We start from the raw sequence: 12698 nt of genomic DNA on the forward strand, positions 1-12698 counted from the left end.
TATATTACTGGCAATTAAAGTCAGACATCACTTATCTGGGACAAAATGGAACATATTCAAAATACAGCAGCATGATAAATCCTGTCAAGCAGAAATTAAATTCAATAGGCATATCCATAGATTAGTGTCTTGGGGAGATTGGGGTGTTCTGGAAAATCAAAGTAACTAGTACTACAGGTCAACTTTGAAACTGATTGATTTTTTTTTTAAATTACCGATGATTTAGAAAAAAATATCTGTATACAGGCCATTTTTTGTAATCTGTAGGAACTAATTTTCTGACAAGGATTCAAGTATCATATCATTTCAGAACAATATAGTTTAACAACAAACAAAAACAATTTCAGCTGAACTGCAATCTACAGGTGGTCTTATTACACAGGTTAGGTGGACATAATAAAACTAGAATTGTAACTGAAAAATGAGAGGAAATGATGAAAGTTTTATACAAGACCATCATGATACAGCCCAAATTGTGACCACACTGGGTGAAAGCCAGTCTTAATGTCAATCAAGGGTGACCGATACAGTTCCAATAAATCACACATATGTGGTTCTCAGGTATTCGTTGGGCTTTCTAACATCTCCATGAGGAACGTGTCTATTGGTGTATCACCAATCAATTTAAAGAAAAACAAATGTTCCAGGCACTTTAGTCCAATACTTCGTAAGGCAGGAAGTCTGAGCAGTAACTTGGCGAATCGGCCTGGTTCTTCTGGATATCGGGTTTTACAGTATTCCTCCAATGAAGCGTAAACTTTCTCACGCAACTGTTCCACTTCATGGGTAGCAGTAAGTCCTTTAGCATCTATTGAACAAATCAAAATATTTTACATTTAGAAAAAAAAGTATGTTAAACATATGGAAATATAAATAACTTAAATGACGGATCATAAAAATTCTAAGTCAGCAGTTAATAGGAAAGAATATAGACACTGAGAAGGTCTGAGAATATTGCTGTACAAAAAAATTGGTGTTTTCTTTTAAAGAACATGTTCTTGTTAGTGTGAATTGAGTTATTTCCCTTTGTCCATTGAATAGTAGTGAGAAAAAGAACTTCAGAACATGTATAATTTTCATTTGACTATAATAGTAACACATACTATTTTAGCAAATCTAACATATGTGTATATATGATTTATAAATCACTTGATATGGGCATTTGTTAAATAATACGATTAAAACATTCCTAATACTACCAAAACGGCATGTGTCATACTGGTGACGTCGTCCTGGTCATATAAATCATGTCATCTATATTGCTTTTCGGACCAGTCCAATATTTCCAATATGAACTGGCAATAAATCCTGAATTACATGTAAACATATATTGTGCATGTTATTCAGGATTCATTGCCAGTCCGTATTGGAAATATTGGCCCTATATTCAAATCATTGCCAGTCTGTATTGGAAATATTGGAAATATTGACCCTATATTCACATTTGATGTATGTACTGAAAAAGTTGGATTATTTAATAAAACTGTATAAACTGGCTGTTTCTGTATTGCTACTGGTATAGATTCAAGGTCAGCTGTATTGGCCCTCCACCCTACGGGTCTTGAGGCCAATACAGCAAACCTTGAATCTATACCAGTACCAATACAGAAACAGCCAGTTAATACACTATAATATCAATGTAAATAGATTCTAACTAAAAGAATGTTTTCCTTGCTGCCTTTTGTTCTTAGTACTAACAAAACATGTTAAGAGAAAGGGGAAACTTATAGCTGACTATTCAGTGACTATAGGAATTTGATTGCTTGAAAATATAAATAATCCTTGTCCTTTAATTCTTAAAGCAGTGACAATACACTTTATCACTATTTGGAAATCTGTAATGGCGGACAAAAAGCCATAAGGTGTATGTACTATCAATGATAATCTTTATCATCATTTAATGCAAAAAGAAAATTGCAATTAGTTTAAAACCAAATTTTGAAAAATTGTGTACATAACTTTACACGTAAAAAAAACATTATGCTGCAACTTCAACATGTTTTAATTGAATAAGGCACAGAATATATCTCTTTATATGATTAGTCAAATGCTTGGTATATATACATTGCTTCACTTTACTTCAGGCTTTCAGTAAGAATAATCAGAGGCACGTAAGGGGATATGGAGTAAAATACTGTTAACAGATAATTTTTCTTGTGTTTAGCCATTCCCTGCTGACTTGGCAGCTACTTGTTTTCCGCAATATTTTTATTTTCTGTTTATTTATAGGAAAAATCCTCTTCTAAGACTTATATTAGTGTTATTCTTACAGTCACAGATATCAATTGCTAGCCAAATAAACTTGTTTACAGTATCCTTATGATTGGATTAAAAGAGAAAATTAATAAATTCTATTAGGGAATTCCCCTGAAGACCACAATGTAACTAACCTTTTAGTCAAGTAAGCCCTTTCATACCTACTCCCTGATAATTTTAGTTTAAAGTCTGTTTCATACCTGGGTTGTACAGGACTATAGCCCTAAGACAGCCAACTTCTGTCTTGTCCATTTTCATTTCCCTCATTTTGGCCACTAATTCTGTGAGGACTCTATCAAATATGGTTCCTACACCAGCCTGGTGAGCACTACTTCTATGTACATGTAAACCTGTAGCTAGTAATATACCATCCTTAACTACAGTAGAACGGTGGGAAAATGCAGCAATTAACAATTCATTCCAGCCTACAATGAGACGAACAAAATAAACATCAAAATATTTCCCCATACAAATGGTAAAAATAATAATAAAATAAGTGATTTCATTGCCTAAAAATAAATTAATAATCTGATTCATCTTACAAAAAACACAATAAACAAAACAATAGATATTTCTACATTTGTAATCGTAATTCAAGCATTTATGTTTGACTAGACTTCAGTTGTTATAGCCAAGATGATCCTTTTACAGTCTTTTTTTTGTTGTTGGTCACTGATTATTTTCATTTTGGCCCGTTCAATCTTTGCTCTTACTACTTAATGATACGTGCTGTGAGAAGGAGCAGCAAAAACCAGTCATTAATTTGACCTGACCAGGTGTTGGTCTCACAATCTACATCACTAAAGTCCATAAGTGTGTACATAGATGGTATTCAGCAGCCCACATAAATTTATTTATGTTTTTATACATTTTTATAAAACATATTCTTAAGGTAGCACAATACAAAGATTTTTTCACTCCCAATCAGACAACTTTAAACTGATGTAATTCATTTCATCCTTCTTTATATTTTATAAATATGGTACCAAAAGAAAGAAGAAAGATTAGTCTTTCAAATTGTGATAATTTCATTATGACATAATTATTACATAATTGATTATTATGTAATTAGTCGCTATATTGTGATGTCCACACTTGAATGAATTTACCGTCTTTGTTTTTTATAGCATCCCAAAATATTTTATAGATTCTTGTACAACACAGCTTGACCTCCAAAACTATGTCTCAGATTTCCAAAAACATCAATAGAACAAATTTTATATCCAATTGAACTTAGTGGTCTCTAATGAATTGATGTTGCAAACTTCATTGAAGATTTATGAGAGAATGAAATACAATAGGAAAAATCTGAGACACAGTTTTGGAGGTCAAACTGTGTTGTGCAAGAATCTATAAAATTTTTTAGGATGCTATGAAGAACAAAGAAGCTAAATTCATTCAAGTATGGACATCACAGAATGGCAAATAATTACATAACAAGTAATTATGTAATAATTATGTCATAATTAAATTATCACAATTTGAAAGATTAATCCTTCTCCTTTCTTTTGATACCTCATTTATAAAATTTGAAGAAAGATGAGTGGAATTACATCAGTTTAAAGATGTCTGATTGGGGATGAAAAATCTTTGTATTGTGCTACCTTAAATAACAGATGAATATCATTATTGTAGTTGGCCATTTAGATAAGTATTTTAATAGTTTGACATTTTTTTTTTACTATTAAAAACCGTATGTTATTTAAATATTGCCCCTCCCATTTATCTTGCTCATTATTGATGGTGGACACTTGATAAGAAGGTATACCAGCTCTCAGCAGTATCACTTGATCCTCCAATGGTAGTTCAACAAAGTGTGGAATTCTCTTGGCCCATTCTACTAATGTAATCAGCTGTTTGTCTGCAGCCTGACATATGTTGGTAACTGCGTCTTTCTGCAATCAAATTTTCAAAATCATTAATTTCTTATTCTGATGCTATCAACAGACGCTCATATGGATTCATAACTAATAAAGACTCTTCCATTTTTGAATTAGGGTCTTGGAGAAAAATTGGATTTATTCTGCTCTTTTACTCTGACATGTCATTCACATAGTTGTTTTTATTTTACACCATACTACATTTAGCACTAAATGAATCATAAAACACTTTTCCAATGAATAAGAGATTTTTACCAGGCGACATTTTGATGTCTTTTTAAGGTTGTGTCAGGTGTTTCAACATAAACTCTCCATGATGTCATTCAGCCTTGTCAGGAATTTAATAATTCATAAACCATATGTTGTCATATTTAATATGTAACTAAATGACAAATTATCAAACAGTCTAGAAGTCAAGAAGTTTGCAAAATTTGTAATCATTCCTCTGATTAATGACATTATAAAGACTTTTCTTGAACTATATCACCCTGCTAAGAAACCGTAATTCTAGTATCACTGCTTTGAGACAAGAGCCCACACTATCTGCATTGTCACAATGTCTGAGGATAAGTGGTCAGTGAAGCGACGTTATTAAACTTATGTTTGTTAAGCATAAAACTTGTCTTAGGGACAGGGGAAAAGACCAGTGATAGAAAGCTAAATAGATTACATAGTTTTCTGAGTATTGATATCATAACCAGATGCTCTGCAGGGGGCAGCTTTATACGACCGCAGAGGTCGAACCCTGAACAGTTGGGGCAAGTATGGACACAGCATTTAAGCTTGATCATGTTGATACAGCTCTGAATTTGGATTGTGATTAAATAGTTGACACAACATAGGTTTCTGACACAGAATGAATGCGGTCTAAGAACTTAAACTTAAAAACTTTAAAATTTTAAATTGGACATCTATTATGGTCCATTATCCAAAATCTAAATACATGGTAAGATTCATCATATCAAAGAACCCCAAGAATTCAAATTTTGATGAAATCAAATAAAGTTCAATTTTGGACCCTTTAGACCTCAATGTGGACCAATCTGATAACTGGTCCTAAATATTAAAAATCTAAATACATGGTTAGATTCAGCATATTGAAGAACCTCCATATATTGAATTTGTGTTGAAATCAAACAAAGTTTAATTTTGGACCCCGATTTGGACTTACTTGAAAACTGGGCCCATAATAAAAAAAACTAAGGCCAAATAAAAACATATGTGTAGTTCCAGTAACCCGACCGACCCTAGAACTATTTTTTCATTTCGGAAAAATAAATTTTCAAACGATAAAATTTTGAAGATTGTGAATTAAAATAATAAAATTCGTAGAATTCTGTCAACTGAATTTCCATCAGAAGTATCTGTTATTGAATAAATGGAAGAATTCATAACAATTTGTTGTCAAAATGCAACAAAATTAACTAAAAAGGTAAATGACTGTCTTTCTTTTGCAACCAAAAACTTTTAAAATGGCTGACTGCCGGTTTTGACGTGTATAATACCGGAAACAATTCGGTTAACACGATTTTTTTCCGGATTTTGACAAACCTTGTGTGTAAATTTCATAGATTTCTGTTTACTTTGACTAAAGTGGGAGTGCGAAAACCAAATGTCTTCGGACGATGACGATGACGACGCCAACGCCAACGTGATACCAATCTATGACCAAAAAATTTTCAATTTTTGCGGTTGTATAAAAATAAGCCACTCATCAAAACATGAGGTTTTTTTGCTCATTCGCTGTGCTTACTTGTCAATAGGTTCATATTGAGGCTTAATTAAGGCTGATATTTTACGATATCAATGTGTAGAGAACCTGATAAGTTAGGTGTAATCAATTGATACTAACATATATAATTCAACATTTCTGCTAATAGGGGATTAAAAGTTGAGCTGAGATAGGGGGCTCTGGACAGAGCAGAACACCAAACTTGTGTAAGATGGGTCCCCCCCCCCACCTTGATCTATATCTTTTTTAACTTATTGACAACACAAACACATAATAGCACTTAATAATAGAGTTCTATTAAAATCAACAGGACAATGACATCTATGAATCATTGACAAGTACAAAAATCATTAAACATATGAATTAACAGTTTTACAGAAAAAAAAATCATCTAAGTAATGTAGCCTTTGAAACATTTAAAAATATGCTTTTATAAATTAACACTCATGAACTAAGTTTTAATATAAAATTCATTATCCCATTTCAGCCTACATACAACATTCAGAAATCACACATTTTCAAAAACATTTACTATTTAAGTCAAAGTCTATTAGCACCTTTGTTTTTCAGAAAACTTTTAAAAAGTTATCACAATAAACTCAATGCCCTTTGTCAAAGAGAAAAATACCTTTTTCCACCATTACTTATGTCAAAGAGAAAAATACCTTTTTCCACCATCTTTTATGTCAAAGACTAATCATACTATCATGACTACATTGTTTGCTTTAACTTCACACTTTATTTGGTCTTTTCAATGTTTTTGATTCAAGCATCACTGATCTAGACAAAACACGTGTCTGGCGTCTAAAATTATAAGACAGATATCTTTGATTGTTTTTTCCACAATTTGATAAGTACATGATTTTACTTATCTGACTCAAAATATTCAAGTATCATTTAATGATATGAACTTCCCACCTCTTCCATATAAATTAATGATGTCAATTATCATTGAACTAGTATACATTTTTCTGTTTAGAGGCTAGCTGATGCACACCTCCAGGTGCCAGAGTTTCTTACTGCATTGAAGACCCATTGGTGGCCTCAGATGTTGTCTGCTCTATGGTCGGGTTGGTGTCTCTTTGACAAATTCCCAATTTTCATTCTCAATTTTTTTACCCACCTGAGTATCAATATATGTATCTGTATTAGGATCAACCGCTAGCTCTGCCTCTAAGATTTTCTCTACGGGCATATCATTGTTAGCCCCACTTGTACTCTCTACTTCTCCCTCCCCTTTCTCTTTATTCCTCTGTCTTTCTTCCTGAACAGCTGCAAAATAAATAAAACATTTAAATTTAAAGGACCACTAATCAATGATACTCTTTAAACATATAAATAAGCGGTTACACCTTTAAATGTTCTCATTTCCATCTGCAAATAAATAAAAAAAACTAAATCTAAATTCTCAATGTCTGTGAATATAAAATATTAAGTTGCTCAAGCTTCATCAAACATTAGACATGAAGGGAGAATTCATTTTTGTTTCTGTTTCATTAAAATATTTCAGTATTGAAGGGAGCTATCACTTTCACTCTTATATGCAAATAAAGAGACATATATACATGTAAATTAATGAAAGACATAGAGATTTAGTTTTCATAAAAAAAAAAAACTAGAGGCTCTCAAGAGCCTGTGTCGCTCACCTGTTAATGTGTTTACTGATGTCGGCCATCTTCGTTGGTAGGCGGGGTCATTAGACACTTTTTTTTAAAATAGATACCCTAGTATTATGATTGTGGCCAAGTTTGGTTAAATTTGGCCAAGTCGTTTTAGAAAAGATTTTTATACAAGTTACAAAAATGACGAAAAGTTGTTCAATATTGACTATAAAGGGCAATAACTCCTTAAGGGGTCCTCTAACAATTTTGATCATGCCGACTTATTTGTAGATCTTACTTTGCTGAACATTATTGCTGTTTACAGTTTATCTCTATCTATAATAGTATTCAAGATAATAACCAAAAACTGCAAAATTTCCTTAAAATCACCAATTTTAGGGCAGCAACCCAACAACAGGTTGTCCGATTCAACTCAAAATTTGTGAGGGGATATATCTTATTCTGATGGACATTTAAATCTTGAAAGATTTGCCCTAAATGTCTTAGTTTCAAAGATATAAAGCAACTAGAGGCTCTAAAGAGCCTGTGTCGCTCACCTTGGTCTATGTGCATATTAAACAAAGGACACAAATGGATTCATGACAAAATTGTATTTTGGTGATGGTGATGTGTTTGAAGTTCTTACTTTACTGAACGATTTTGCTTCTTACAATTATATCTATAATGAACTTTGCCCATTAGTAACAGAGAACTATATTTGGTAAAAATTTACATAAATTTACCAAATTAATGAAAATTGTTAAAAATTGACTATAAAGGGCAATAACTCCTTAAGGGGTCAATTGACCATTTAGGTCATGTTGACTTATTTGTAGATCTTACTTTGCTGAACATTATTGCTGTTTACAGTTTATCGCTATCTATAATAGTATTCAAGATAACCAAAAACGGCAAAATTTCTTTAAAAATTACCAATTGGAGGGCAGCAACCCAACAACCAGTTGTCCAATTCATCTGAAAATTTCAGGGCAGATAGATATTGACTTGATTAACAATTTAACTTCTTGTCAGATTTGCTCTAGATGCTTTGGTTTCATAGTTATAAGCCAAAAACTGCATTTTACCCCTATGTTCTATTTTTAGCCGTGGCGGCCATCTTGGTTGAATGGCCAGGTCATCGGACACATTTTTCAAACTAGATACCCCAAAGATGATTGTGGCCTAGTAGTTTCAGTGGAGATTTTGTAAAAGATTACTTAGATTTATGAAAAATGGTTAAAGATTGACTATAAAGGGCAATAACTCCTAAAGGGGTCAACTGACCATTTTGGTCATGTTGACTTATTTGTAGATCTTACTTTGCTGAACATTATTGCTGTTTACAGTTTATCTCTATCTATAATAATATTCAAGATAATAACCAAAAACAGCAAAATTTCCTCAAAATTACCAATTCAGGGGCAGCAACCCAACAACCGATTGACCGATTCATCTGAAAATTTCAGGGCAGATAGATCTTGACCTGATAAACATTTTTATCCCATGTCAGATTTCCTCAAAATGCTTTGGTTTTTGAGTTATAAGCCAAAAACTGCATTTTACCCCTATGTTCTATTTTTAGCGGTGGCGGCCATCTTGGTTGGTTGACCAGGTCACGCCACACATTTTTTAAACTAGATACCCCAAAGATGATTGTGGCCAAGTTTGGATTAATTTGGCCCAGTAGTTTCAGAGGAGAAGATTTTTGTAAAAGATTACTTTAATTTACGAAAAATGGTTAAAAATTGACTATAAAGGGCAATAACTCCTAAACGGGTCAACTGACCATTTTGGTCATGTTGACTTATTTGTAGATCTTACTTTGTTGAACATTATTGCTGTTTACAGTTTATCTCAATCTATAATAATATTCAAGATAATAACCAAAAACAGCAAAATTTCCTCAAAATTACCAATTCAGGGGCAGCAACCCAACAACCGATTGACCGATTCATCTGAAAATTTCAGGGCAGACAGATCTTGACCTGATAAACATTTTTACCCTGTCAGATTTCCTCAAAATGCTTTGGTTTTTGAGTTATAAGCCAAAAACTGCATTTTACCCCTTTGTTCTATTTTTAGCCGTGGCGGCCATCTTGGTTGGTTGACCAGGTCACGCCACACATTTTTTAAACTAGATACCCCAAAGATGATTGTGGCCAAGTTTGGATTAATTTGGCCCAGTAGTTTCAGAGGAGAAGATTTTTGTAAAAGATTACTTTAATTAACGAAAAATGGTTAAAAATTGACTATAAAGGGCAATAACTCCTAAACGGGTCAACTGACCATTTTGGTCATGTTGACTTATTTGTAGATCTTACTTTGCTGAACATTATTGCTGTTTACAATTTATCTCTATCTATAATAATATTCAAGATAATAACCAAAAACAGCAAAATTTCCTCAAAATTACCAATTCAGGGGCAGCAACCCAACAACCGATTGACCGATTCATCTGAAAATTTCAGGGCAGATAGATCTTGACCTGATAAACATTTTTACCCTTTATCAGATTTGCTCTAAATGCTTTGGTTTTTGAGTTATAAGCCAAAAACTGCATTTTACCCCTATGTTCTATTTTTAGCCGTGGCGGCCATCTTGGTTGGTTGACCGGGTCATGCCACACATTTTTTAAACTAGATACCCCAATGATGATTGTGGCCAAGTTTGGTTTGATTTGGCCCAGTAGTTTCAGAGGAGAAGATTTTTGTAAAAGTTAACGACGACGGACGACGACGGACGACGACGGACGACGGACGACGACGACGACGACGGACGCCGGACGCCAAGTGATGAGAAAAGCTCACTTGGCCCTTCGGGCCAGGTGAGCTAAAAATGAGAAAAAAGACATTGTATTTTCATTAAAAACACTGTGTTAATTGTAAGGAAAGATAAAACTTGTGCATAATCATTCAAAACATAACATAAAACATAAATACAGCATGGCAGCATTATCATACTCAAATAAATCAAAAATAGAAAAAAACATTGTGATTTTGACAGAATACTCTCCATAGAAACAGATACTGTAATGAATTCGAACCATTAGCCAATTTGACAATCAGAATAAAGGATTTGAATAATGTCTTCATGGCTTAATTTGTAAGGGACTTTTAATTTTCTTTGCACAGCTCTTTAGACCTTACTGTCTGTCATGAATGTGTTTCATACACGCTACACTGAAACAAGATAGTTACACTGTTCGTCAGATATTTCAATATTTTGTTTCTCCTTTTTCTGAATCATGACAAATGACCAATACTAAAACTTCAATTTTTTAACTAGTAACCATTGTAACAAAGTAAACAGAACTGTAAAAAAAAAAGCAACAATAATTATTACTATCTTCCTCGGAGTCCTCATCGTCCTCATAATACTGATAGAGTTCTGCATCAACCTCTGAAAGTACACAAAGGAGTAGGTTCGGTTAGGGCCATATTGGATCCAAAATCAAGTCAATTGTTGTAATATAAAAGATTTCAAGTTGATCGAAATACATAAAAGAAAGTGAAACAGAGCTATTTTTTTTTTATCTTTCTTTATAAGGCATTTTAATTTACAACCCAAATAGGCCTTACATAGATATTTTGGTTAAATTTGACAAAATTGCAAGGATTTCAACCAGATTCATGCCTAGGAAACATAGAGCCCAGGCTTTCACAAGCTAGAGATTAAAGTCAAGTATGTAAAATGTTATAAAAAAACATTATATGATAAAATCTTATTTGTAGACAAATTCAGTTATGATTTCAGTCCAAAAAATCAATGGAAATTATCTGTTTTTATTGAATTTCTAGGAAAATTAAAATCTGTCTTATTTCTGACTGTCATAAAAAGAAAGCCAATATGTAAAATTTCAACAAATAGACATATAAACTATCTTTTTATTGTTGTTTTTAGCAAATGATTCATTGTGATATCAATCAATTAATCCTAATTTGACATTTAGCTAGAAATCTGGGCCATTTTAGAGCCTTATCGAACATACTCCTTTCATACTTCTTTCTTTTTACAGACCCTAGATATTGCTTGCTTATTGATTTTGGTATTAAAAATACATGCAGTAAATTCAGAGTGAATAATAGTGTCTTTTTGTCATTTTGTGTAAGTACAAGATTCGTAATTTGAATAGTCTTAACTTCTTTGCATTTTAGACTCTGATTTATTCATCATGCTGACTAAACTTTAACAAAAGCTTACAATGTCCCTTATAAAAGTTTTAAAAAATTGAAACATTTCTTTCTTTTCAAAAAGAAGAATTCAACGCTTCAATGCTGAATAAACTTGAAGATGAAGTTCAAAATTTTAAATATAAAGCAACAGAGCTAATAAATATTCATGGCGAAAAGTTAAGAAATCCAATTTGAATTTTTTTTAAATGTAATTATCAATGGTACATAAAGATTTTTTTTACACTTTGTATGTCATGAAAGAATAGAAAAAGAAAGTCAGACAATATATATCCTACCAGTCACATCTCTGAAATCTTGTTTCATAATAACATTTCAGTAATCTAATAAACATGATAAATAAGTTGGTGTATTCTCAGATTTATAATCAATAGTAACAATTGACAATATAAATAATTCTGTTATCCGATATTGATTATACTGGACTATAACAGCTGAATGAATACTTCTACAAACAAATACAAATCAAAAGCCTAATTAACAATACACAACACTGGTAGAGATGCTTCGTCGTCATTACTTCAAGAAATTTACAGCTTTTAAAGATCAATTACATCGTTTTGTGCAGAACTAAAAAAAAATGGAAAAACTGGTTAATTTGTTCCTTAACTAAGAAACATATAACTGAACATTAAAGTAAACAATAAGAGATAGCAAGCTTTGATCTCTACAGAATAGTACACATTGTCTTGCCAAGTTCATCTAATTATAAAAGCATTGCTACATTCAAATCAATTAGCATGCAATCATTAAGTTTTAAAAATTCAATTCCAAAATATTTTATTTCACTTATTACAGAAACAAAATTAAAATTTCTTTATCCAATTTGCAAATTCTCATGATTGTACTTGATTTGAAATGAACATTTTCATCCTAGTGAAATGTCAAATTTTTCCATCTTATTTGAATGTCAAACAGTGTAATAATAAACAATAAAGTTAGAAGAGACACAATTGTTATACACAGGAGGGACAGAAAGTCTAGAGGTTGACTTCACAAACAGTGAAACCTGTAATTGATTATCAAAGCTTGCTATTCT

The 12698-nt window shown here is 32.2% G+C and overlaps 1 protein-coding gene across 5 annotated transcripts in view; it reads right to left on the reverse strand.

Moving 5' to 3' along the window:
• Positions 1-341: 341 nt before the first annotated feature.
• Positions 342-12698, reverse strand: part of LOC143063247 (retinoic acid receptor RXR-like) — a 61287-nt gene continuing 48930 nt past the window's right edge. For all 5 annotated transcript variants that reach the window (XM_076235264.1, XM_076235263.1, XM_076235265.1 and 2 more), the window contains 4 exons: positions 6992-7140; positions 4025-4151; positions 2457-2681; positions 342-808 (listed from right to left, as the gene is read on the reverse strand). In XM_076235264.1, the coding sequence (XP_076091379.1) occupies positions 558-808; positions 2457-2681; positions 4025-4151; positions 6992-7140 (752 nt within the window). In that variant the 3' untranslated portion in view covers positions 342-557. The remainder of the gene's footprint in view (positions 809-2456; positions 2682-4024; positions 4152-6991; positions 7141-12698) is intronic.

This window comes from Mytilus galloprovincialis, chromosome 2 (assembly GCF_965363235.1).
Source record: "Mytilus galloprovincialis chromosome 2, xbMytGall1.hap1.1, whole genome shotgun sequence".
NCBI lineage: Eukaryota > Metazoa > Mollusca > Bivalvia > Mytilida > Mytilidae > Mytilus > Mytilus galloprovincialis.